Raw genomic sequence first — 27,987 nt, 5'->3', positions numbered from 1 at the left:
TCCAGGCGGAGGGTGAGAAGGCAGAGCTCAGTGAGCGTCGCCGGGAAGCGGAGGGGGAGCGGGCAGCGGCCAAGGAGGAGGTGGGGAGGCTTCAGCGAGAGCTCCAGGACCTGGCGGCAGACAAGCGGGCCCTGGAGACCTCCCAGAGTCTCCTGCAGGAGACCAACCACAGGCTGGAGGCCGAGCTGGGACATCTGCAGATGGAGAACAACCAGATCCTGGAACAGCATGCACAGGTCAGTCTCAGGCCGATCTTATTCATCTTCTTATTTTTCTTCTTATGGTCTTAGAAGGGAGTGTGCTAAGTAGAACCACGTAGGGTGTGCTTTGGATGAGATAGAACAGAAAACCAGCAGGTTTCAGGTAAGAGTTGAATAGCCCTCGTCCAGGGCACTGGGATCACCTTGGACTACAGGCAAGAGGGCTTCGAACTAACTCGACAATGCCAACAGCAGCGTCCAGTGTCCCATTCAGGGACCAACCAGGACAGACCCTGTTTATCTTCAGACGCTAGCCAGCAGAGAGTTCTAAGGTGTCATGCTGGCAGCACTAACAGATTTGATTAGCTAAATAAAAAATTGTTTGTCTCTCTGTGGCGAAAGACACAGTATATATCAACGTATCAAAGCACGTGAAAAAACACAGATACCAAAGAAGAAGATTCTGAAAATAGCCCCGCAACCGAGGAAGCTGTCCGGGAACTATCTTGTATGATTTCATGTAGAATGTTTCTTGGCTGCCAAAGAATCGTCAAGGAACCCTTCCTTCCAAAAATGGTTGACAATTGAAGCTGGGATTGTAGGTAGAATACTTTGCCTTACAAAGAACGCTTGCCTTAGAAAGAGTTTACCCCTCCGGCTTTTCTCCCCTTCTATCCCTAATTTTCCTCCACACCCCCTCCCCACCTCGTCCTCTCTCCCCTTTCTCCTATAGAGGAGTTACGCTGCCAGTGATTCACAGCTTAAAGCATTTTTATGGGTCTCGTTGTCACATTAAAAACCCAATAGGAGATATTGGATACATCTGCCCTGCTACTCAACACCTCTTTCTCTGATGGGATGTGAGTCTTGGCTCTCCTCTGTGTTTTATGAGGAACATGGGAGAGGGGAGGTTGTGGAAGCAGGGGATCCTCTTGTACACATGTGAGCTGGGAAGGATAAATAGATATTACAGACATGTTATATCTCTAGAGAAGGGGACGAGTGAAAGAAACAATAAATTAACACCTGTTCTGCTTTCCACCTCCCTCCGTGCTCCCTCTTAAACCTGATCCCAGATCTCTCCTGTTCTGTTTCCTCCAGGAAACAATGGAAAGAATTCAGTACCTGTTTTATTATCTGTTCTGTTGGAGCCATGGAACTGTGTGTTGAATTTTTCCAATTCTAAATATTCTATGTCTTATTAAACGTTTTAGGTAACTTATCTGTGAAAATAATTTCGCTGTGTGTGGAACAAGCTCAGCAACTGCCGTCGGATCGTGTTTCGTTCTCTTATAGGGAGCCATGCAAACTCATAATATTGTCCTAATGCTTAATGGGAGAGATTCAAACTCCAAAACGTGGGTCTCATGTCTCCTTCTAGTATTTATCCAAAGAGAGTAGCAGTGAGACAGCCTGCAATAATATTTAGTTACTTCATTTCCCCAAAACAAATGACAAACATTATTGCTTTATAAACCGTGCTATTGTTGTGAAATATTAGATGACATGTGGCCGCTGGAGTCAGTGAACGGCTGAGAGGCACAGATGGGCTGTCCACTAAATAGAGCTCTACGTTTGACCAGAGGGGCTGTCCACTAAATAGAGCTCTACGTTTGACCAGAGGGGCTGTCCACTAAATAGAGCTCTACGTTTGACCAGAGGGGCTGTCCACTAAATAGAGCTCTACGTTTGACCAGAGGGGCTGTGGAAGGGGTCCCTGAGAGTGGATTAAGGACCTGGTAAAAACTGGTGGTCCATCTATTTTGGGAATAGAATATTGTCCATTTGAAACGCAAGCGTGTGAGGAGGTGGCTTCCTGGAAAGCTCTGGAATTCCAGGTTTGTGTTATGACATCACATAGCGACAGGTTGTGCGTCCTAAATGGCGCCCTGTTCCCAGTGTAGTGCACTGCTTTGTCCTTTGTACCCTGGTGCAAAGTAGCCCGCTTCGCTAGGCAGGGCCATCACCTTGGCTAATCGATTCCGGCCGGGATAACCAACCCTGTTGGACACGCTGTTGATTGACGTTGCTGCGTGTTAGGTGAGTAGCATAAGCGTTTGAATGTTGCAAACCTTTGACCCTTTAGGGTGTGAACCCAGACCACGTTATCGCAAGACTGGTTGAACACTTCTCTAGAATATCCCGGCGTGTCTGTGGTGCTGGTTGAATATCCCAGCGTGTCTGTGGTGCTGGTTGAATATCCCGGCGTGTCTGTGGTGCTGGTTGAATATCCCGGCGTGTCTGCGGTGCTGGTTGAATATCCCGGCGTGTCTGCCATTGCTGGTAACAACGTGTGCCTGTTGCTGTCCAGATTACCAAACAGTTGCAGGCCCAGAGGGACCGGCTGTCGGTGGTGCATAAGGAGCTGGACAGCCAGGGTGTGACCCTCCACAGGGCCCAGCGGGACAGGGAGGAGCTGGCCAAAGACAAGGCCAGTCTGGCCGTCCAGCTGACCACCGCTGAACGCAAGGCCTCAGGACTGTCTCAGGAGCTGGCTGGTCTCCGGTAGGGTGGTGTGTGTGTGTGTGTGTGTGTGTGTGGGTGTGTGTGTGTGTGTGTGTGTGTGTGTCCATTGTTTTAATTCATCCATGTACTGTACAGCCGTTGACAAATGAACAGCATTCTGATCTCCCTTCTTTCCGTCTCCCGTTCTCTCCCTCCTCCCTCCCCTCTTCTCCCTCCCCTCTTCTCCCTCGCTCTCTCCTCTCTCTTATCGCCGTTGTCCTCACCTCCCTTCCTCTCTCTCCATTCTCTCTCCATTCTCTCTCTTCTCAGAGCGGAGAAGGTATCCTTGGAGATGTGTGTTTTTGAGGGGCATGAGTTGGCCTCCTCTCTGGAGGGGGAGAAGAGCCGGGTGGAAGGAGAGAGACGTAGCATAATGCTGGCTAATGAGGCCCTGACGCGTGAGTCAAGTAACACACTGTAGTAACACATTATAGTAACACACTGTACTAACACATTATAGTAACACACTGTAGTAGCACACTGTAGTGACACATTATAGTAACACACTGTACTAACACATTATAGTAACACACTGTAGTAATACACTGTAGTAGCACACTGTAGTGACACATTATAGTAACACACTGTACTAACACATTATAGTAACACACTGTAGTAATACACTGTAGTAGCACACTGTAGTGACACATTATAGTAACACACTGTACTAACACATTATAGTAACACACTGTAGTAATACACTGTAGTAGCACACTGTAGTGACACATTATAGTAACACACTGTACTAACACATTATAGTAACACACTGTAGTAATACACTGTAGTAGCACACTGTAGTGACACATTATAGTAACACACTGTACTAACACATTATAGTAACACACTGTAGTAATACACTGTAGTAGCACACTGTAGTGACACATTATAGTAACACACTGTACTAACACATTATAGTAACACACTGTAGTAATACACTGTAGTAGCACACTGTAGTGACACATTATAGTAACACACTGTACTAACACATTATAGTAACACACTGTAGTAATACACTGTAGTAGCACACTGTAGTGACACATTATAGTAACACACTGTACTAACACATTATAGTAACACACTGTAGTAATACACTGTAGTAGCACACTGTAGTGACACATTATAGTAACACACTGTACTAACACATTATAGTAACACACTGTAGTAATACACTGTAGTAGCACACTGTAGTGACACATTATAGTAACACACTGTACTAACACATTATAGTAACACACTGTAGTAATACACTGTAGTAGCACACTGTAGTGACACATTATAGTAACACACTGTAGTAATACACTGTAGTAGCACACTGTAGTGACACATTATAGTAACACACTGTAGTAATACACTGTAGTAGCACACTGTAGTGACACATTATAGTAACACACTGTAGTAATACACTGTAGTAGCACACTGTAGTGACACATTATAGTAACACACTGTAGTAATACACTGTAGTGACACATTATATTAAAACACTGTAGTAACACATTCTATAAAACCATTCTAGTAACACACTGTAGTAACATATTATACTAACACACTGTAGTAACACATTATAGTAACACATTCCAGTAACAAACAGTTACCTGACCTGTGTGTCTGTCCAGGTGAGGTGGCCCGTTTAAAGGCGGAGGTCGAGCTGCAGGTGTCCCGTGCGGAGCAGGAGAGACAGATTCTGGAGGCTAAGTTGGCGCTGGCAGAGAGGACCCACCAGACGACCCTGAGGACCAGGGAGCAGAGTCACAGAGAGCAGCTGGAGGCCGAACGCACTGAGAAGGTACAGATTGGCTGCTTGGACTGTCAGTCGAGTATGTGACAGCTCTACTGATAACTGCTCAGTTAATTGTCTGTGTCTGTGTGTGTGTGTATCTGCGTGTGTGTCTGCGTTTGTGCGTGCGTGTGTGTGTGCTCTCGGTAATGTCCAGGAGCAGCAGCGTGTGGACCTGACCCTGCAGAGGGAGCGCTCCGAGGCCCAGCTGCAGGAGGTCTGTGAGGAGCAGAGACTCCGTAGCTTGGCAGAGCTGCGACAGCTGCAGGAGGACATGGTGAAACTACAACAGGAACACAACCGCAAACTGCTGCAGGCTGAGAGCGACAAGCAGCAGGTGTGTGTTTATGAGCACAGCGTGTGTGTGTGTGTGTGTGTGTGTGTGAGCGCCTAGCAACAGTTGTGTGTGTGTGTATGACCACCTCATAGCAGATCTGTGTGTGTGAGCACCAAGTAGCAGGTGTGTGTTTATGAGCACAGTGTGTTTGTGTGTATGTGTATGACCACCTCAGAGCAGATCTGTGTGTGTGTGCACGTAGTAGCAGGTGTGTGTGTGTGTATGTATGAGCACCTAGTAGCAAGTGTGTGTGTGTGTGTGAGCGAGTGTCTAGTAGCAGCTCTGTGTGTGTGTGTGTGTGTGTGTGTGAGAGCATCTAGCAGCTGGTTTTTCACAAACAAACAAAATGCCTCAGAAGAGTGTGGCTGATCATGGGGCTGATGTTTCTTCAAAATGTTATTTTCAAGGAACTTAAAGGTGAAACTGATCCTAGATCAGTGGTGCTTCTACACTATCTTGTGTGTTCATGATCTTATTCCTTCCATTAATTTAGCTCTCTTTTTCACACACACACACACACACATGTCCCTCGTCTTTGTCTAGGCCCTGTCACAGAAGGAAGGAGAGAAGGCAGCTCTGACCGAACATCTGACGGGCCTGCAGCAGGACCTGGAGACAGCTGGCCTGGAGATGGACATAGTCAAGAGACAGGCTCTGAGCTGTCAGCAAAAGGACAGGGTATGTAGCACACAGAGGCGGCTGGTGGCATCCTAACTGGGGAGAATGGTCTCATATTATTGGCTGGAGGGGAACAAATGGAATGGAACTTCAAGTTGTTGTTTTTCCTAAACCCGTCCGCGGTTGTAGGATCACTTAAAGCTCTGTGCCTTTTTTTTCCTCATCTCCTGATCTCTGACCCATATTCTCCTCCCCCCTGGTCTCTCTCTATCTCTGCCTCCTCCCCTTTCCTCCCCCCTGGTCTCTCTTTATCTCTGCCTCCTCCCCTTTCCTCCCCCCTGCTCTCTTTCTCTCACCTCCTCCTCTCCCTCCCACTCCGTCTCTCCCTTTCAGGAGACTATATTGGGTCTTCAGGGTGAACTGCAGGTACTGGGGGGTCGTTTTGAGGAATCTCTGAGTTGTCGTGAGTCAACAGAGAAGAACCTGATGGAACAGGTCAGAGAGCTCAACCAGCTGAGAGAGGCAGCACGCATCGAGGTGAGATACGATTAATGAAACATCAGTCCATCAGTCAATTGATAAACTAACCAATCAGTGCATAACAAGCCGCCAAAGAGTAGATCAATCTTTCAAGTGACTGCCATGAGGTGAAGCTGTCTTTGAACCATCCACCGACCCCACCACAACACCAACACTACCAATACCCTGACTTCAACTACCACCACTACAACTATCAACACTACTGAACAACTACCAACACTACAACTATCAACACTACTGAACAACTACCAACACTACAACTATCAACACTACTGAACAACTACCAACACTACAACTACAAACGCTACAACTATCAACACTACTGAACAACTACCAACACCACAACTATCAACACTACTGAACAACAACCAACACTACAACTATCAACACTACTGAACAACTACCACCACTACAACTACAAACGCTACAACTATCAACACTACTGAACAACTACCAACACCACAACTATCAACACTACTGAACAACTACCAATACTACAACTATCAACACTACTGAACAACTACCAATACTACAACTATCAACACTACTGAACAACTACCAACACTACAACTACAAACGCTACAACTATCAACACTACTGAACAACTACCAACACCACAACTATCAACACTACTGAACAACTACCAACACTACAACTATCAACACTACTGAACAACTACCAATACTACAACTATCAACACTACTGAACAACTACCAATACTACAACTATCAACACTACTGAACAACTACCAATACTACAACTATCAACACTACTGAACAACTACCAATACTACAACTATCAACACTACTGAACAACTACCAACACTACAACTATTAACACTACTGAACAACTACCATCACTACAACTATCAACACTACTGAACAACTACCAACACTACAACTACAAACACTACAACTATCAACTGTACTGAACAACTACCAACACTACAACTACAAACACTACAACTATCAACACTACTGAACAACTACCAACACTACAACTATCAACACTACTGAACAACTACCAACACTACAACTACAACACTACAATTACCAACACTACTGAACAACTACCAACACTACAACTACAAACATGACAAATATTAACACTACTGAACAACTACCAACACTACAACTATAAACGCTACAACTATCAACACTACTGAACAACCACCAACACTACAACTACAAACACTACTGAACAACTGCCAACACTACAACTACAAACGCTACAACTATCAACACTATTGAACAACTACCAACACTACAACTATCAACACTACTGAATAACTACCAACATTACAACTATCAACACTACTGAATAACTACCAACATTACAACTATCAACACTACTGAACAACTGCCAACACGAAGTACCAACACTCCAACTACTCCCCAGCACATCTACAAACTCTAAAACTATCAACATTTTAATTACCGACACCACATCTACCAAAACTAACCTGATCAGAGCTAACTTGTTAAACTAACCAAAGGAACCCATAAGTACCCAAAATTCAACCATTTTATAGTCAAACTATTAGCGTAACTGGTCAGAGTTTGCCTAAATCTAACAAGTGTTCCGGGAACTTTCTCAGATGTTCTGAAGTTAGTGTATTTGTCAATGCTGGAAGCTTAGCTTTGAATGTTTAATTGTTTTCAGATGGGGTTGTACTGTTCCATATTGCCTTTGGGACCTCTTGTCAATTGAAATGTCTTCTATTTTGGTAGTTCTCATGTTCATACAGGCATTTGCTTATATCAATATAGTACAGCTCAGAGATGGATTTGAGCTTACGTGTTACAAGTACATTTGCCTTTTGGGATCTTTTGGGTGCCATTGGAGTCCTTTGAGTCCTTTTAGATACTTTAGTGTGTAGCTTTGTGTTCTTTTTGGTAGTTATGTGTTCTTTTGGTTACTTTTAGGGAACTGTTTGGGGTACTTTAGGTTACCTTTGGAATGTTCTTGGTGGTTCATTGTGATTAGTTTGACCCCGACTACTGGCATTAAATCTGTCACAACAATGTCTAACCCTCCAGCTAAAGCCGCCACTCTCTAAGCCGTGTGTGTGTGGAGTGTTAGTACAGATAGGATCTTAATTAGAGAACCCCCGTGGTCAGACAGCCTTCCTGCACCGCAGGAAATGTAAAACCTGTAGTGCACTTGAAGTTTTAAAAAGGCTTCTAAAGTTTGTTGTTTCTACTTTGAAGCGTGAGACTTGAATTTCCCTTGTAACATTTTTTATTAAGCCGTTGGAAAAAAGTCAATTCATTATATTCCACGCTGATAAATAACTCTGCGTGTCGCTACAGGATGATTCCCCTGCTGTACGAAACTGGCTCAGGTTAAAGTAGTACATCAGTATCTTCTAGATGGGGGACCAAGCAGATGTATCCGAACGTTTTAAGGGCCTATAAGACAAGACAAATGGGACAGGAGGTTCTGGTGGTTGTTTAAGGAGCTGAGCGCCAGGAAAGCTGGTACTGTTTGTTTGGGTTGGCATGCTTGGTCACGAAGGGAGGTGCTGCCAGGTCAGTCGGACTGAAGTTTGTACCAATTAGTCGGGTGCCATTTAGCGCAGGCTGCTGTTGACATTGGCAGCATCCGCGGTCCTTTAAAACCATGAATGCCACCAGTGGGGCAATGTTACCTGGTGCCTGGACGGACTACAGACATGCACCCATAAAAGACTGAGTGGGGAGGGAGAGTCTGTTCGGAGGGGTGAGGGATTGGGGAAGATTGAGTCTGACTTCCTCCTAAAGGCCTGCTGTCTTTAATCTTGATCTCTCTCTCCCTGGTTCAGTTGGCAGCTTACGAAGTGGGGCCGGACTAGGCCTAGTCAGGGACATGTTTTCCCATGTGTTGGGTTTTTAATCACCCGGCTACAGCTTCACCCATGTACTAAACCTAACCTTAACGCTAACCTTGTCCTAACCCTAATCTTAACCCTGACCTAATCCTAACCGTAATCCTTTCTTTTATAAAGTCTGTGGATGTAGATATACGCCCATAGAATTAATATCTCCCCAGCCTAATCCAACACCCCCTTTATCATCCACTTTGCTAGCTTGCTTGCTTACAGGCACCTTAGACGTATGAGCGGAATAGTAACCTCACTGTCACGACAGCGTTTTACAACCCTGACCTGACTTGTTTAAATTAAGAATGTTCAAACTGTCCGCCTGTTTAAACTCCAGTTATGTCCGCTGTTGAGGATGGCAGTTAATTCCGACTGTGAAGAACGGGAGACATGGAAGATGGTGACCGGGGGGTGAATGTGCTTCGTGTCTGCGTCCCAAATGGCTTGCGTAGTGCATTAAGCCATGCACCCCGGTGAAACGCGGTGCACTTAATGGCATGCCATTTGGAACACAGGCCGTCTGTCAGATCTGCCACGGCCTTCCTGCTCTTGTTGTGGCTGAATGTTTTATGAATCCACGATGATGATAATGATGATGAAGAGAAATATACAACCAGGACTACTAAAATAAGGAGAGGAAGAGAAGACGGGTGGCAGAAGCGAGGAAGAGTGAAGAGGGAGGGAGGAAGAGAGAATGAAAAGAGGGGGATGGGGGAATGATAGAGATGAGAGAGATGGTTGGGGGTTAACCCCTAATGCAAAGAAGCCAGTTGGGTTCTTGTTAATTTTCTGCCCGGCTGCAGAGAGAGGCTAGCCCCGGTCGGACGAGTCAGGTTCCCTGGCTTCACTCTCCGCCCTTGGTAAGGCCCAATGAGAGGCCTCTCCCCCTCTCCTCCCCCAAACATGGGTCCAACCACCATTTGAAATGTTCCCAATACTCTATCCATGCTTGACTGAGCTTGACAGTGTGAGGTCCACGGATGGTCAAACACTGCCCATCTGGCACTGGAGACGGGACTGGAGCAACATTAGCGAAAAGGTTCTCAAACACTGTTTAAACCTTGGCCTGCCCCCACCCCCTGAAAAAAATAAGAATAATAGAATAGATAAATAAATAATATATTAGGTATGATGGGTTGGAACGAGAGATTGTGATTTTCTCTCACATTAGAATTTATGTGAAGAAAACATCTTGTGTGGGCTGGGCGAACATTACCCCTCCCTCACTCCCCCTTTCTCCCCCCCTGTTGGTCCTGATCCCTACCGAGGGTTACTCACCCTCCCATCATTCCTGCTTTCTCCCCCTCCTATCCTCCCGCATCCTCCCCCATCCCCTGTTAGTCCTGATCTTCTCTGAAGTGGGAGAGAGCTCTTAAACCCACCGCTACCTCCTACCGTCCCTCCGTTTTCCCCCATCCTCTCCGCCCTCTTTCCTTCTCCTCTAAGCTCCTCCCCCCTCCCCCCCTCATCCTCCATCCCTGCTCTCCCATATTTGAGAGAGTTTTTTTTTCTCACCAGTCCATAGGCAGAGGCTGTAGGCCAACTAGCTGCACCTGGCATCCCGCCCAAACTCCTATACTCTTATCCATCGCCAGATAATGTGCTCCTGCCCTCCCTCCCTCACTCCCTCCCTCCTGCCCTCCCTCACTCACTCCCTCCCTCCCTCCCTCCTGCCCTCCCTCCCTCACTCCCTCCCTCCTGCCCTCCCTTCCTCCCCCCCTCTCAGGCTGTGTTAACATGACAACATTATTATGCCTTAAGAAAACACTATATACTGGGTCTAATGATGGTACTGGGTCTAATGATGGTTCTGGTCTAATGATGGTACTGGGTCTAATGATGGTTCTGGTCTAATGATGCTACTGGGTCTAATGATGGTTCTGGTCTAATGATGGTACTGGGTCTAATGATGGTACTTGGTCTAATGATGGTACTGGGTCTAATGGTGGTTCTGGTCTAATGATGGTACTGGGTCTAATGGTGGTTCTGGTCTAATGGTGGTTCTGGTCTAATGATGGTACTTGGTCTAATGATGGTACTGGGTCTAATGGTGGTTCTGGTCTAATGGTGGTTCTGGTCTAATGGTGGTTCTGGTCTAATGATGGTACTGGACTCTGTTCTTCGCCACTTCCTAGGCTCTGTTTTCATCTCCAATTTGCTCAGTTGTTCTTTTAATGTCTTCCGTCCCCTCGCGTCTGTTTAGGTGGAGGGTCTTCGGCGGGACCTCCAGGAGGCGGAAGATGGTCGCGATGCAGGGAGGAGGGGACTGATTGAGGCCCATCGGGAGCTGAGGGAGATTGCTCAGGAGAGGGACGACCAGAGGAAGGAGGTCCTGGATCTTAGGAGGCTGCTGGGGGATGAGACGCGGGACAAGGAGGCCATCCAAACCTCCAACCAGGAGCTCAGATCGTCGGTGAAGCGAGCTGAGAGTGACAACAATAGGTAAGTCACTGATGTTGGTGAGACTCTTGGGCAGGGATTTTCCATTATTTCACCACTAAGCTGAAACTCTTGAGAGATTCCTTTTTAGAGCATATTGTATGACAGTATACTTAACCTTGGGTTGTAAAGATCTCTGACAGCAAGCTGTCCATGGGTTTCTTGAGTTTTGACTGCCTCTGCAGTGTCCCCAGAAAACTAAAACCTCCAGAAGTTGGAACTCTGGTCAGCTGTTTCTTTTATGGCTGTCCTGTGGGGTTTTGATTAAACTATAGTTGCATTTGTAATCAGTAATCTACCTACTCATTTGTGTCTCGGGCTCCGTGTCTATCAGTCTGCGTCGTAGCTTGGAGGAAAAGGAGCAGAAGGTGGTGGTCTTGGAAGACTGTAAGACCTCTCTGCAGCAGGAGGTGTCCAAGTTGAGGAGCACCATGAGAGACTTGGAGAAGTCCCGACTGCAGGCACGCAGAGAGCTGCAGGAGCTACGCAGACAGGCAAGGCTTTATCTTCTGTCGTTCTTCTTCTGTCCCTTCTTATTCCTCTGCCTCTTCTGCTTCTTCTTTTGGTCCTTCTTCTGGTTCTTCTGCCCTTCTTCTGCTTTTTTGTCTCCTGCTCTTTCTTCTAATCTAGGTTTGGTGTTGTGTGAGTCATTTGAATCATTCTGTATCTAGGTGAAGATCCTGGAGGGTGAGGCCTCCCACCGAAGGGGGGAGCTGGGGGAGCTACAGGCCAGAATGTGTCGGGCAGAGGTAAAGGAGGAAGAGGCGCTGAGGGAGGCCTTCAATCTCAAACAAAGAGTCCTGGAGAGCGAGGCTGGAAGGGAGGCGGCCATAAAGGAGGTATGTAACATACAGGAGTAGTGGAGCCGATGTTACGTTAACGGCAAACCTCCACTCCATTCACCTACGTTTGCCACAGCACTTCCTGTGGGGATTACAGTGCTGTGGTATGAGAAGGAGCAGCCTCGTCCACCTGATGTCCCGTCAGTGGATGGATGGATGGGTGGGTGGGTGGATGGGTGGGTGGGTGGGTGGGTGGATGGATGGGTGGGTGGATGGGTGGATGAATGGGTGGATGGATGGGTGGGTGGGTGGGTGGATGGATGGATGGATGGATGGGTGGGTGGATGGATGGGTGGATGGGTGGATGGGTGGATGGGTGGATGGGTGGGTGGATGAATGGGTGGATGGATGGGTGGGTGGATGGATGGATGGGTGGGTGGGTGGATGGGTGTATCCTGGATTGAGTGGCACATATTTGACCGTGTCACTCTGTCCCATTTGAGTGAGGTTAATAATAATGTAGTGGCTGCAATACGACCACCCCTCTCTCTTTTCCACCTCCGTTTCGGTTTGGCTGCATCAGGCTTCCCGACTGCAGGGTTGCATGTCAGAGCTGGAGGAGGCAGTGTGTCAGATGAAGGAGGTGGTAGCGGAAGGCGAGGCGGAGTTACAAAAGACTCTCGTTCTGCATCGTGAAGAAACCTCCAAACTCGAGCAGGCACTAGAAGAGCACGCCACCCAGGTGAAAACACTATTGTGGCCATTTATCAATTTAGCTGGAGAGAGAAAAACAATGGTGTACAGCTACTTGTGAGTGTTTGTGTTTGAATAAAAGCAGGGGTCTTTTCTAACAGGTTCAGTGACGTACGTCTGAGCCGATGTAGAGGTTTGGCAATGTTCTTTGCTAGCTCCATCTTTTTTGTTGTGTGTGCTAATGAGAGAACCCTCCTGGTTCCCTGCCCTTCCCCAGCTCAGGGAAGTCACCCTGAAGGTCAGCTTGGCAGAGGGCAAGGCACAGAGTCTGGAGGAGCAACTGGGAAAGGGGGACGTTGCGAGGAGGGAGCTGGAACACCGGCTAGCCGGACTGACCTCAGCCCTGAGACAGACCCTTGGGGTGGGCAGGACCAGGCGCTCGCTGACCCCTGGGTCCAGGGGGCGAAGCCCTTCCCCCTGGAGAAGTCGCTCCCCTCTGAAAGGTACACATCCCACCCTACAATGATCACACGTAACAGGTCAAGACTTCCGTGATGGTCTTTGTAACGGCTGAAAAGTACACATCCCACCCTACAATGATCACACGTAACAGGTCAAGACTTCCGCGATGGTCTTTGTAACGGCTGAAAGGTACACATCCCACCCTACAATGATCACACGGAACAGGTCAAGACTTCCGATGGTCTTTGTAACGGCTGAAAGGTACACATCCCACCCTACAATGATCACACGTAACAGGTCAAGACTTCCGATGGTCTTTGTAACGGCTGAAAGGTACACATCCCACCCTACAATGATCACACGTAACAGGTCAAGACTTCCGTGATGGTCTTTGTAACGGCTGAAAAGTACACATCCCACCCTACAATGATCACACGTAACAGGTCAAGACTTCCGCGATGGTCTTTGTAACGGCTGAAAGGTACACATCCCACCCTACAATGATCACATGTAACAGGTCAAGACTTCCGCGATGGTCTTTGTAACGGCTGAAAGGTACTCATCCCACCCTACAATGATCACACATAACAGGTCATGACTTCCGCGATGGTCTTTGTAACGGCTGAAAGGTACACATCCCACCCTACAATGATCACACGTAACAGGTCAAGACTTCCGTGATGGTCTTTGTAACGGCTGAAAAGTACACATCCCACCCTACAATGATCACACGTAACAGGTCAAGACTTCCGCGATGGTCTTTGTAACGGCTGAAAGGTACACATCCCACCCTACAATGATCACATGTAACAGGTCAAGACTTCCGCGATGGTCTTTGTAACGGCTGAAAGGTACTCATCCCACCCTACAATGATCACACATAACAGGTCATGACTTCCGCGATGGTCTTTGTAACGGCTGATAACTCACAGCGACAGATTCAATGTGGATGTCACTTGTTTTCTGAGTGATATTCTGACCTTCAGCTGCACCCTGGATCTGTGCTTCAGTGCCAGTGTATTGACTGCAGTTCTTCACCTAGTGTTTGTACTGTTCATATTAAATGCCGGTGCTCCACAGTGCCTTTTAAAGTTATTGTTCTGTCTGAGAAACAGGACCTCAGGCGTCAGCACATGATCGGGGGCAGCACTCAGCCCTGGGGAACTCCTGTCAAAGTCAAGCCTTGGCTCTATGTGCTGTCCAGGTAGTGAGCGTGTCACAGAGGGAGCCAGCCGATCCCCTGGAGGCCCTGTATCATCCACACCCCAGGGTGCAGAGGGGGAGCTGGATATGGACGCGGTGCAGACAGCCCTAGGGGACTTCCACCAGGAACTCAGAGACGCGCTGAGAGACAAGGTACAGGATGATACATGGAAAAAAGAAATGCAGTATAATTTTTTTTAATGGCCCCAAAAGTGTCTAATTTACACTTTTAAATGTAATTTACTTAAATCTTTATATAACACTAATTAAGTTGACATTAAATACTCATCATTTTTTTATGAGTATTTTTATATATATTTAAGTTACTTTTTTTTATCCTATTTTGAAAAATGCACATATTTATCTTATTTATGAATACTAATTCAATACTTTTTATAGAAAAAACTTCCTGTTCATATAGAACTAAATAGAAAAACTTCCTGTTCGTGCTTTGACTGACGAATGCTTGGTTCATCATCCCACTCTAGGATGAGGCTAAGATCCAGGTGGCCAATCTGAACCAACGGGTGGCCGAGCTTGAGGCCAGCCAGGACAGGTCTGAGACACGGATACAGCAGCAGACCGTGGCCCTGAAGGAGCTGGAGCAGGGTGAGAGAGCATGGGACCTGACACCGTTCATGCAGTCGATTTTCGCACTGACGAGCTGAAACCAAACAGAGACCAAAAAAGCTGTCTCAAACTGGTCCGGTTAGACAAAACCCCGGTGTCTGAAATAGTTCGGGATGTTGCGGTTTAGTTCAGGATAAGCACACTTGTGTGCAATAACGACAAACAGAATACAACGTTTGCTGTGTTATGTATGGGATATGAACTGTATATGTGTGTGGGTGTGTTCTCCAGGTAAGAGAGAGCTGCTGGAGCGGCTGTATGAGGCCCAGACCTCACTCTCTCTGCAGAAAGAAGCGGCACATCGAGGAGCCCGAGACAGGAAGAGCCTGGTGGCAGAGGTATCCAGACTCAAGACCAGTCTGCAGACCGCTGAAGCTGACAGTAGGACACTCCAGGTAGAGTTAGCTTGGCTGCGAGTGATTGAGATTGGTCACATTGGGATAAAAAACATTACACCATTGTCTGACTGACTTTAGGCTAAATGATTGACTGGCTGACAGTAGGTTAAATGACTGACAGACTGACCAACTAATGTTCCGACACGTTTGAACTCCAGGAGAAACTGGATCGTTCCCGTGTCGCAGAGGCTCGTTTTGAGGGGGATTGCCGTACGCTGAAGGAGGCCCTGGAGACAGCGAAGAGCCGGGCGTCTGGTCTGGAGGTCAGCCAGAGGACCCAGGAGGGGGAGCTGCAGAGGGCCCAGCGAAGGGCAGCCGAGCTGGAGGGGGAGGTGTCCGTTCTGGGGGAGAAGTAATTGTTTTTGCATATTTCTAATTTATTATGTTTATGTTGATCGCTATGAGCGAAGACCCATCCTCCACGCCGGCCTGAACACCAAGACCACAATGGAAAGTATTTAACAATTTCACTGTGTCCGTAATTGTTTTGTGTGCTTTAAATTAATGAAATCAATCCAATGAATTTGAACGAACAGGCTGGTGGAGCTGAGGAAGCGGCTGGGAGAGAGTGAGGACCGGGCGGCCGGGCTCAAGCTGAACGAGGAGAGGTTGGCCGAGGCCCTGGCCCGGGCAGAGACCCAGGTTTCGTGCTTTATAATTAAACTGTCTCCAGGCTGATGCTTCCTAGTTTATCGTGGTGTTCTTGAAATGTTTAATACACTGTTTACACTGCATGTACTTTCTATGTGTAGTTTCTATTGTATAATAAACTCCATTCCTCCCACCATCCATCCATCCCTCCCACCATCCATCCCTCCCACCATCCATCCTCCATCCATCCCACCATCCCTCCCACCATCCATCCCTCCCACCATCCATCCTCCATCCATCCCACCATCCCTCCCACCATCCATCCTCCATCCATCCTACCATCCATCCATCCTCCATCTATCCTACCATTCATCTTCCATCCATTCTACCATCCTTCCATCCATCCTATAATCCTACGATCCATCACACCACCCATCCCTCCTACCACCACCCATCCCTCCTACCACCATCCATCCTATCATTTATCTTACCATCCATCCTACCATCCATCCATCCCCCTATCCATCCATCCTACCATCCATCCATCCAACCATCCATTCCTCCAGGAGGGGTTGCTGAGGGACCAGCTCCAGGGTCTGTACAGTACTCTCAGTGACAGTAGTGGCAGAACAGAAGCCATGCAGGAACAGGTTGCCAGACTACAGAGGGCTCTCACCATCTCAGACCAGGACCGCAGAGTCATTCAGGTAATACATAATATCACTACTACTACTATTACCACTGGTACTGCTACCATTACGACTATTTTTACTACTACAATTACTACTACTATTACCACAACCACTACTACTACTATTACCACAGCTATTACAACCATTACTACTACTATTACCACAGCTATTACAACCATTACTACTACTATTACCACAATTATGACTGCCATTACTACAACTATTACCACAACTACTACTGCCATTACTACTACTATTACCACAGCTACTACTACCATTACTACTACTATTACCACAGCTACTACTACCATTACTACTTCTATTACCACAAATACTACTGCCATTACTACTACTATTACCATCGCTACTTCTACCATTACTACTACAATCACCACAACTACTACTACTGTTACTGCGTATACTACTACAACTATTCCACATACTACCACTACCTCAACTGCTGTCCTTCAAAATGTCTAATGCAAATTGGACACCCTTCTGTGTCCATCAGCAAAGCATACTGCCGAGACTTCAGACCGACCAAGTGTCACTGGAAAGGTGCTGGTTTAAATAAACTTCTATTGAATATTTGTTAAGCCTGGAAAGGGGGGGGGGGAAACCTCAGATAATTTATTGTTGTGTATACATTTAATTACGTAAATGTTTTCCAAATCCCACCTAACCCCACCTAGGCCAGGCTGTCTAATTGAAACTTTAGAAAGTTAAATGAACTTTTCCAAAACTGCTGTTTGATTTATAGTCCAGCTATGTAACCTTTTCAGTTTCAAGTTTTTATTTATTTACTTTTCCTGAAGCGGTTCCCCTAAGGGGCCAGGGCTAGGGATCAAAAAGCACCCTATTCCCTTGGAAGTGCACTATTTTTGACAGACCTAGTGGGCCATGTGGGGAATAGGGTGCCATTTGGATACTGGATGATTGTGAAGTGAAATGGTGGGACTAGCTCATTAATTTTCCCAGAGTTCCTCAGGAGAGCCTTAAAGGCCTAGGTTGAGGCACCAGCTTTAAAGATGCTGTGCAAACAAAAACACTCCAACGCTCGGTATAAATCTATTTCATTTTGTTCAGGACCTGTCAGCCGATGCCAATAAAAAGCCTGGAAAAAATCTAAACTAAAAGGTCTCTGTGACGCTTTCTCGACCCACATCTCTGAACAGTATCTAGGAGGCAGACATAGAGAGAGATAACTGAGAAGAGGGATAGAGAGACAGAAAGAGAGGCAGACAAAAACAGAAAGGAGATTGAGGAGACAGCAATGGAAAGAGTATGGGTAGAGTGGAAAAGGGAGACAAGACTACAGGAAATAGAGAGTATAAATCTGGATAGGTGAAGAGATGGATGTCAATAGAGGTTTTATATGATGTATTGGATTGGAGCCAAATCTGTCAGTATACATGATTTAGTCAACAACCAACCAAGTCAAGCAACAAATCATTCATTATAAATAGGGCTGTCAAAATGAACGTGTTAATGCATGCGACTAATTAAAAATGCTTATCGCTGTGAATGTTTTTGTTGCCATTAAAATATTTTGTTATTTTTTACAGCCTCAGAACCATAGTTAGTGCTTGACTTGAGCGGCACTTGTGTAGGAGCGGTCGAGAATGCTTCACATTCGCTATAACATTGTAGAGTAGCCTACGCATATTTACTCGCCATCGTGAATTGTATTTACTCGCCATCGTGAATCGTGTTTACTCCCCATCGTGAATCGTGTTTACTCGCCATGTCTGTGAATCGTGTCGTTAAATGGAGCGCTTAAGCGTTCACACGTTTATGTGTGAATAGGGGTGTAACGGCACATTAGTACTCATATGTTAGAAGGCAGTCTGTGCTGTCCCAAGTTGGATATTGGAATATCTAGTTTTGGGAGTGTTTCTGAGACTGTGCCACCAGAGTTGATCATGCCAGATTGGCTGGATTAGCTACATGAGTACCAGTCCTTCCTGTGTGTGTGTGTGTGTTCCCTGTAGGAACGGCTGGATAAACTGCGTGAGGCCCTGTGTGACAGCAAGAGGCAGAACCATTTCCTGACCGAGAAGCTCCAGAATGTCCAGAGGGCACAGGAGGATGCTGAACTTCAGGCCTCAGAGCTGCAGAAACAGTGCTGGAGTCTGAAGGAGGTGAGCAGGGGGCTGGCCTCCTCCACACTGGACCTAAAGTATCACACATTTGGTGTGTCTGTGTCTTTTTCTGTGTGACTCTCCTCCATACAGGTCCTGAAGCAGAAGCAGGAGGCCGCAGATCTTGCAGCCCAGGAGAGATCCACGCTGCAGCAGAAGGAGCGGGAGGAGCTCCAGGAGAGGTTGACCTGCCTCCAGAGCACCCTGAAGAGGATGGAGGGGGAGCGGGCAGAGCTGGAGCGGACGTTGGCCCGTCTGGCGAAGGACAAGGCGTCGCTCAGGAAGACACTGGAGAGGGTACGTTGCAACGGTTTGCCGGCTGGACCTTCCCGACACATTCCGGAGGATGTCTTCCCAGAGTCCAAGCCGTCGGCCGAGCAGAGGCAGGCTGGCCAGGAGAAACCAGGCAATGTCCCAAATGACCCCCTGTCCCCTACAACAAACAGTGAAATACGTTAGCGGGCCCTGGTGCACCTCAGGTTATATGATGGAAATATTCAAACGCCCGGTGAGAAACCAGGTCCTCAGTGCTGCTACTTGCATTACTACTGCTGGGACACAGAATTGCCTTCATGGGGAAGACATTCATACTGGTGTGTGTGTGTGTGTATGTCTGTCTCTGTGTGTCTCGGTGTGTATGTGTGTGTGTCTCTGTCCCTGGGTCTGCGTGTCAGGTGGAGCTGGAGAGACTACGGAGAGAGGAGGAGGCAGCGTCGGCAGCCAGAGAGAGAGAACAGCTGGGACAGACGGTACGCAGCTTGGAGCAGGAACTCAACCAGCAGCACCTGGAGAGGCAGACACTACAGGTAGAGACAGACAAGACAGGAAGACAGACAGACACTGCAGGTAGAGACAGACAAGACACGAAGACAGACAGGCAGACACTACAGGTAGAGACAGACAAGACACGAAGACAGACAGGCAGACACTACAGGTAGAGACAGACAAGACAGGAAGACAGACAGACACTTCAGGTAGAGACAGACAAGACAGGAAGACAGACCGACAGACACTTCAGTTAGAGACAGACAAGACAGGAAGACAGACAGACACTTCAGGTAGAGACAGACAAGACAGGAAAACAGACAGACAGTCACTTCAGGTAGAGACAGACAAGACAGGAAGAGAGACAGACAGACACTTCAAGTAGAGACAGACAGATAGATTGTGAGAAAGTACCGAATAATGTGATATACAATAGAAGCCAGAGAGTTTTGAAGTGAATAAATATGCCACTTAACAAACCTTTTTAATGACAGTATGATAGATGCTTGACCTAACGACCCTGGAGTGGCTAGAACCAGCTAGAACCAGCTAGAACCAGTTAGCACCAGCTACAACCAGAGGACTACCGCCTCTGAGGTCACACTGACTGACAGGAGAACTGACAGACAAACTGAAATTCAGACAGAATGGCAAACATACAGACTGACTGAAAGACAGACAGGCAGACAGACTGACTGACAAACATACAGACTGACAGGCACACTGAAACACAGACACATTGAAAGAGAGACAGACAGACAAACATACAGACTGAAAGAGAGACAGACTGACAAACATACAGACTAAAAGAGAGACAGACAGACAAACATACAGACTGAAAGAGAGACAGACAGACAAACATACAGACTGAAAGAGAGACAGACTGACAAACATACAGACTGAATGACAGATGGACTAACAGACAGACAGACACTCCCTCTTTGTTGATTTTCTGTGGTGCAACCTGTGTCCTCCAGGCCCAGATGTCCCAGTCGGAGCATTCCCACGCACAGCGCCTCCTGGAGGTGACGACCCGCCATCATCAGGAGATGGAGCTGGAGACGGAGCGGCTGAGGGGGACCCAGCAGCAGGCGGGGAGGGCCCTGGAGGTCAGGGAGAAAGCCCATCGCCAAAGGGTCACGGTTCTGGAGGAGCAGGTAGTCACAGGGTCTGACTGGTTCTCAAAGAGGATCTCTTTGTTCCTCGCATCATTTTTCCTGCTTTCTTTCCACTCCTTCCGTTGAAAACATCTGTGAGAAGCCATGAGAGACATGTACACATCTGTCATTGTTTGCTTGTTTAGTTGCTCGTAGTGAATATTTGAAACAGAAGCCACGACGGGGTTAGGAGAGAGGGCTGAAAGGAGATGTGAGGAGAATGAGGACGGAACCAGGAACCATTACGTCCAGTTCAAAGGGATTCATTGGCATGTGAAACATTGTCAAAGCAAGGGGCGAATAAGAAAGATAAAATAAATATATAACAAGGAACAATTCAAGTGGAAGAAAAAACAATAGTAATGCCCAGTAAAAATACTGTGTATATGTATATAAGTAAGTTGAGTTTTGGCAGGAGGAAACATACTTGGCTGCCAAATTTTCACACATTTTTCACCCAATACAAATTAATTTTTTTCTTCTCCTCGGTGGTTTCAAATTCCTTGTAGTGACCGGTTTGTTCAGGTCTTGGTAGTTCTCATAATGTAATAGAATATATACCCCTTACCCTGTCTCTGTCTGTCTGTCTCTGTCTGTCTGTCTCTGTCTGTCTGTCTCTGTCTGTCTCTGTCTGTCTGTCTGTCTCTCTCTGTCTGTCTCTGACTGTCTGTCTCTCTCTGTCTGTCTCTCTCTGTCTGCCTCTGTCTCTGTCTCTCTCTGTCTGTCTCTGTCTGTCTGCCTCTGTCTGCCTCTGTCTCTGCCTGTCTCTGTCTCTGTCTGTCTGCCTGTCTGTTTGTTTGTGTCTCTGTCTGTGTCTGTCTGTCTGTCTCTGTCTGTGTGTCTGTCTCTCTGTCCGTCTCTCTCTGTCTGTCTGCCTCTGTTTCTGTCTGTCTGCCTCTGTCTGCCTCTGTCTGTCTCTGTCTGTCTGTCTCTGTCTGTCTCTGTCTGTGTGTCTGTCTGTGTGTCTGTCTGTGTCCATGTTTTGGTCTCAGATGTCCTGTGTGTCTGTTTTGGTCTCAGATGTCCTGTGTGTCTGTTTTGGTCTCAGATGTCCTGTGTGTCTGTTTTGGTCTCAGATGTCCTGTGTTTCTGTTTTGGTCTCAGATTCTGACGCTGAAGGAGCAGTTGGAACAGGAGATGCGAAGAAGGCAAGCTTATGTCAACCAGATGCTGAGATAATGGGGTGTTGGGTCAAGGTTGGCTGTATGCTGCCTGGTGACCCCTGGACCCTGAAAGGTAAAGGGTAAACTAAACGTTTGACCCTTTGATGACCTCAGTGTAGCTAGTTAGTGACCACTGACCTCTCTTCAACAGACAACCCTACTCAGACCTTTTTACACAAATACAAAATCCCATGCACGCACACACACACAAATGCTAGCACACACACTGACAGGTCCACATTAGCATCCAGACATTCTGAATTAAATAATCCTAATCTAACCCTAATCTGCATGGAGATCTTAAAAAACAACAAACAATGAGGGTGCTGTTTCTGTGTTCTGAAGGCTGGACGTTGCAGACTATTTTAAAGGATTTGCCCTATCCAGGCCAGCCACTAAGTGCTGCTAGTTCTCCTGTTGTCTCATTGGACAGATCCCCACCAGCATAAAGATCTGTCCTTGCCAACCATCATCCTTTACTCCCTACAATATCGTTTTAGTCATTCTATTATTGATTCTATCATTTAATACTTTCTTTTAGGAATCATCACATTTGTTGCTATTTTGTATTGCTTTCAACCAGCAAAGGATTATTGTGGTGTCATCGTAATATGAGTTAGTTACTAGAATCATTTGTACTGTTATTTTGGTTTAAATTTATTTAAAAAGGATAAAAGAATCAATGTAATGTATTCGTATTTCAATGATTATGCCGACTATTCTTTAATATCAGAAAACCATGATTTTATGTTTGAGACAAAAAAAATAAAAAGGCTGCAAAACAAACATTGGTGAGTTTATTCTGCTAACACCACCTCCTTTGTCTTTGGAACGTATCCTGTAAATTACAGTGTGTGTGTGTGTGTGTGTGTGTGTGTGTGTAAACAGCACATTCAGTCATGAACAACCATCCAGATCAGAATGCAGTGATCCCTCATTTTTTGTCTTCCATGATTTTTTTATTTCCCTCCTAGTCTGAGAGTGGAACTGCTTTTGTTGGGCGATGGAGAAGTTGTGACCTTTTGTTGTCCTCAGCAGCATTCACTCTTTCTCTCTTTGTCTTTTCAATCTCTTTTCTTTATTTCACCCTATTTGTTTCTCTCCCTCTCTCATGAGTTGCTTTTTTTTCCTCTCACACGCATTACTGTTGCAACTGATTTAAGTTATGCTGGGAAGAACCCGCACATCAAGATTTATGGATTTTCATTTACTGATCATAAACTACAATTGTTAAGCTTGCTTCCTCCGATCTCCAACAGCTGGAAAAAATAACATTTGTTTTCCAATCTAAATCAGCTGATTTGCCTATCTCATCTTCCCAAGCTTTCTGGACATGACTCCTGAGTTTGCATTAAAAACACTGTATACATGAGACCACTATTTGTAACTTTTGGTTGTGAGTTTTCCCAACAGCATTTTTGAGCAAACTCACAATCCTATGCATCTACTGTCATTGCCTAAGTGTTACAGCACCTTGTGACACACACTTCCCGAGAAAGAAAAGTCTGTTTAATATACAGGGGGTAGTGGGGAGAACAGTCTGTGTAATATACAGGGGGTAGTGGGGAGAACAGTCTGTGTAATATATTGGGGTGTAGTGGGGTGAACAGTCTGTGTAATATATTGGGGTGTAGTGGGGAGAACAGTCTGTGTAATATACAGGGGTGTAGTGGGGAGAACAGTCTGTGTAATATATCGGGGTGTAGTGGGGAGAACAGTCTGTGTAATATATCGGGGTGTAGTGGGGAGAACAGTCTGTGTAATATATTGGGGTGTTATGGGGTGAACAGTCTGTGTAATATACAGGGGTGTAGTGGGGTGAACAGTCTGTGTAATATATTGGGGTGTTATGGGGTGAACAGCCTGTGTAATATACAGGGGTGTAGTGGGGTGAACAGTCTGTGTAATATATTGGGGTGTAGTGGGGTGAACAGTCTGTGTAATATATTGGGGTGTAGTGGGGAGAACAGTCTGTGTAATATACAGGGGTGTAGTGGGGTGAACAGTCTGTGTAATATATTGGGGTGTTATGGGGTGAACAGCCTGTGTAATATACAGGGGTGTAGTGGGGTGAACAGTCTGTGTAATATATCGGGGTGTAGTGGGGAGAACAGCCTGTGTAATATACAGGGGTGTAGTGGGGTGAACAGTCTGTGTAATATATTGGGGTGTTATGGGGTGAACAGTCTGTGTAATATACAGGGTGTAGTGGGGTGAACAGTCTGTGTAATATACAGGGGTGTAGTGGGGTGAACAGTCTGTGTAATATATTGGGGTGTTATGGGGTGAACAGCCTGTGTAATATATCGGGGTGTAGTGGGGAGAACAGTCTGTGTAATATACAGGGGTGTAGTGGGGTGAACAGTCTGTGTAATATACAGGGGTGTAGTGGGGTGAACAGCCTGTGTAATATACAGGGGTGTAGTGGGGAGAACAGTCTGTGTAATATACAGGGGTGTAGTGGGGAGAACAGTCTGTGTAATATACAGGGGTGTTATGGGGTGAACAGCCTGTGTAATATACAGGGGTGTAGTGGGGTGAAAAGTCTGTGTAATATATTGGGGTGTAGTGGGGTGAACAGTCTGTGTAATATACAGGGGTGTAGTGGGGTGAACAGTCTGTGTAATATATTGGGGTGTTATGGGGTGAACAGCCTGTGTAATATACAGGGGTGTAGTGGGGTGAACAGTCTGTGTAATATATCGGGGTGTAGTGGGGAGAACAGTCTGTGTAATATACAGGGGTGTAGTGGGGAGAACAGTCTGTGTAATATATCGGGGTGTAGTGGGGAGAACAGTCTGTGTAATATATCGGGGTGTAGTGGGGAGAACAGTCTGTGTAATATACAGGGGTGTAGTGGGGTGAACAGTCTGTGTAATATACAGGGGTGTTATGGGGTGAACAGCCTGTGTAATATACAGGGGTGTAGTGGGGAGAACAGTCTGTGTAATATTTTGGGGTGTTATGGGGTGAACAGCCTGTGTAATATACAGGGGTGTAGTGGGGTGAAAAGTCTGTGTAATATATTGGGGTGTAGTGGGGTGAACAGTCTGTGTAATATACAGGGGTGTAGTGGGGTGAACAGTCTGTGTAATATATTGGGGTGTTATGGGGTGAACAGCCTGTGTAATATATTGGGGTGTAGTGGGGAGAACAGTCTGTGTAATATACAGGGGTGTAGTGGGGAGAACAGTCTGTGTAATATATCGGGGTGTAGTGGGGAGAACAGTCTGTGTAATATATCGGGGTGTAGTGGGGAGAACAGTCTGTGTAATATATTGGGGTGTTATGGGGTGAACAGTCTGTGTAATATACAGGGGTGTAGTGGGGTGAACAGTCTGTGTAATATATTGGGGTGTTATGGGGTGAACAGCCTGTGTAATATACAGGGGTGTAGTGGGGTGAACAGTCTGTGTAATATATCGGGGTGTAGTGGGGAGAACAGCCTGTGTAATATACAGGGGTGTAGTGGGGTGAACAGTCTGTGTAATATATTGGGGTGTTATGGGGTGAACAGTCTGTGTAATATACAGGGTGTAGTGGGGAGAACAGTCTGTGTAATATACAGGGGTGTAGTGGGGTGAACAGTCTGTGTAATATACAGGGGTGTTATGGGGTGAACAGCCTGTGTAATATACAGGGGTGTAGTGGGGAGAACAGTCTGTGTAATATACAGGGGTGTAGTGGGGTGAACAGTCTGTGTAATATACAGGGGTGTTATGGGGTGAACAGCCTGTGTAATATACAGGGGTGTAGTGGGGAGAACAGTCTGTGTAATATTTTGGGGTGTTATGGGGTGAACAGCCTGTGTAATATACAGGGGTGTAGTGGGGTGAAAAGTCTGTGTAATATATTGGGGTGTAGTGGGGTGAACAGTCTGTGTAATATACAGGGGTGTAGTGGGGTGAACAGTCTGTGTAATATATTGGGGTGTTATGGGGTGAACAGCCTGTGTAATATACAGGGGTGTAGTGGGGTGAACAGTCTGTGTAATATATCGGGGTGTAGTGGGGAGAACAGTCTGTGTAATATACAGGGGTGTAGTGGGGAGAACAGTCTGTGTAATATATCGGGGTGTAGTGGGGAGAACAGTCTGTGTAATATATCGGGGTGTAGTGGGGAGAACAGTCTGTGTAATATACAGGGGTGTAGTGGGGTGAACAGTCTGTGTAATATACAGGGGTGTTATGGGGTGAACAGCCTGTGTAATATACAGGGGTGTAGTGGGGAGAACAGTCTGTGTAATATTTTGGGGTGTTATGGGGTGAACAGCCTGTGTAATATACAGGGGTGTAGTGGGGTGAACAGTCTGTGTAATATATCGGGGTGTAGTGGGGAGAACAGCCTGTGTAATATACAGGGGTGTAGTGGGGTGAACAGTCTGTGTAATATATTGGGGTGTTATGGGGTGAACAGTCTGTGTAATATACAGGGGTGTAGTGGGGTGAACAGTCTGTGTAATATACAGGGGTGTAGTGGGGTGAAAAGTCTGTGTAATATATTGGGGTGTTATGGGGTGAACAGCCTGTGTAATATATCGGGGTGTAGTGGGGTGAACAGTCTGTGTAATATATCGGGGTGTAGTGGGGTGAACAGTCTGTGTAATATTTTGGGGTGTTATGGGGTGAACAGCCTGTGTAATATACAGGGGTGTAGTGGGGTGAAAAGTCTGTGTAATATATTGGGGTGTAGTGGGGTGAACAGTCTGTGTAATATACAGGGGTGTAGTGGGGTGAACAGTCTGTGTAATATATTGGGGTGTTATGGGGTGAACAGTCTGTGTAATATACAGGGGTGTAGTGGGGTGAACAGTCTGTGTAATATATCGGGGTGTAGTGGGGAGAACAGCCTGTGTAATATACAGGGGTGTAGTGGGGTGAACAGTCTGTGTAATATATTGGGGTGTTATGGGGTGAACAGTCTGTGTAATATACAGGGGTGTAGTGGGGTGAACAGTCTGTGTAATATACAGGGGTGTAGTGGGGTGAAAAGTCTGTGTAATATATTGGGGTGTAGTGGGGTGAACAGTCTGTGTAATATACAGGGGTGTAGTGGGGTGAACAGTCTGTGTAATATATTGGGGTGTTATGGGGTGAACAGCCTGTGTAATATACAGGGGTGTAGTGGGGTGAACAGTCTGTGTAATATATCGGGGTGTAGTGGGGAGAACAGCCTGTGTAATATACAGGGGTGTAGTGGGGTGAACAGTCTGTGTAATATACAGGGGTGTAGTGGGGTGAACAGTCTGTGTAATATACAGGGGTGTAGTGGGGTGAACAGCCTGTGTAATATATTGGGGTGTAGTGGGGTGAACAGTCTGTGTAATATACAGGGGTGTAGTGGGGTGAACAGCCTGTGTAATATATCGGGGTGTAGTGGGGTGAACAGTCTGTGTAATATACAGGGGTGTAGTGGGGAGAACAGTCTGTGTAATAAATCGGGGTGTAGTGGGGAGAACAGTCTGTGTAATATACAGGGGTGTAGTGGGGTGAACAGTCTGTGTAATATACAGGGGTGTAGTGGGGAGAACAGTCTGTGTAATATACAGGGGTGTAGTGGGGTGAACAGTCTGTGTAATATACAGGGGTGTAGTGGGGTGAACAGTCTGTGTAATATACAGGGGTGTAGTGGGGAGAACAGTCTGTGTAATATACAGGGGTGTTATGGGGAGAACAGTCTGTGTAATATACAGGGGTGTAGTGGGGTGAACAGTCTGTGTAATATACAGGGGTGTAGTGGGGTGAACAGTCTGTGTAATATATCGGGGTGTAGTGGGGAGAACAGTCTGTGTAATATATCGGGGTGTTATAGGGTGAACAGCCTGAGGTCTTTAAGTCTCAGATCAGAGTAAAGTGTTACAATGAGAGCAGAGCAGAAAGCCCTGTCCAATAGTTTCTTTAAAGCACTCCTTTGATTATCATAAGGTCCGCCCAGTGGTTATCCTGTTACCACTCTGTCCTCTCCTATTGGCCAATGAGCCCTCATTATGCAAGGTAGTGAATCCCCTGGGGGGGTGGGGCCGAGCAGAGCTGAAAGA

General features: G+C 46.5%; 1 protein-coding gene across 1 annotated transcript in view; it reads left to right on the top strand.

Annotated features, from left to right (window-relative positions):
• crocc2 (ciliary rootlet coiled-coil, rootletin family member 2) overlaps positions 1–22,642 on the top strand; it is a 56,184-nt gene extending 33,542 nt beyond the window's left edge. The window contains exons 17-39 of the mRNA XM_020048839.3: positions 6–236; positions 2,512–2,705; positions 2,976–3,103; positions 4,319–4,488; positions 4,637–4,816; positions 5,360–5,494; positions 5,828–5,971; positions 11,038–11,276; positions 11,608–11,767; positions 11,945–12,112; positions 12,639–12,797; positions 13,026–13,251; positions 14,415–14,566; positions 14,902–15,022; positions 15,275–15,438; positions 15,600–15,793; positions 15,978–16,083; positions 16,599–16,739; positions 18,716–18,865; positions 18,959–19,162; positions 19,540–19,671; positions 20,608–20,787; positions 21,892–22,642. Coding sequence (XP_019904398.3) covers positions 6–236; positions 2,512–2,705; positions 2,976–3,103; positions 4,319–4,488; positions 4,637–4,816; positions 5,360–5,494; positions 5,828–5,971; positions 11,038–11,276; positions 11,608–11,767; positions 11,945–12,112; positions 12,639–12,797; positions 13,026–13,251; positions 14,415–14,566; positions 14,902–15,022; positions 15,275–15,438; positions 15,600–15,793; positions 15,978–16,083; positions 16,599–16,739; positions 18,716–18,865; positions 18,959–19,162; positions 19,540–19,671; positions 20,608–20,787; positions 21,892–21,966 — 3,753 coding nt within the window. The 3' untranslated portion in view covers positions 21,967–22,642. The remainder of the gene's footprint in view (positions 1–5; positions 237–2,511; positions 2,706–2,975; positions 3,104–4,318; positions 4,489–4,636; positions 4,817–5,359; positions 5,495–5,827; positions 5,972–11,037; positions 11,277–11,607; positions 11,768–11,944; positions 12,113–12,638; positions 12,798–13,025; positions 13,252–14,414; positions 14,567–14,901; positions 15,023–15,274; positions 15,439–15,599; positions 15,794–15,977; positions 16,084–16,598; positions 16,740–18,715; positions 18,866–18,958; positions 19,163–19,539; positions 19,672–20,607; positions 20,788–21,891) is intronic.
• Positions 22,643–27,987: the final 5,345 nt, after the last annotated feature.

Source organism: Esox lucius, chromosome 8 (genome assembly GCF_011004845.1).
Source record: "Esox lucius isolate fEsoLuc1 chromosome 8, fEsoLuc1.pri, whole genome shotgun sequence".
Lineage (NCBI taxonomy): Eukaryota > Metazoa > Chordata > Actinopteri > Esociformes > Esocidae > Esox > Esox lucius.
The sequence above is the reverse complement of the archived record's forward strand: the minus strand, read 5'-3'. Positions and strand labels throughout refer to the sequence as shown.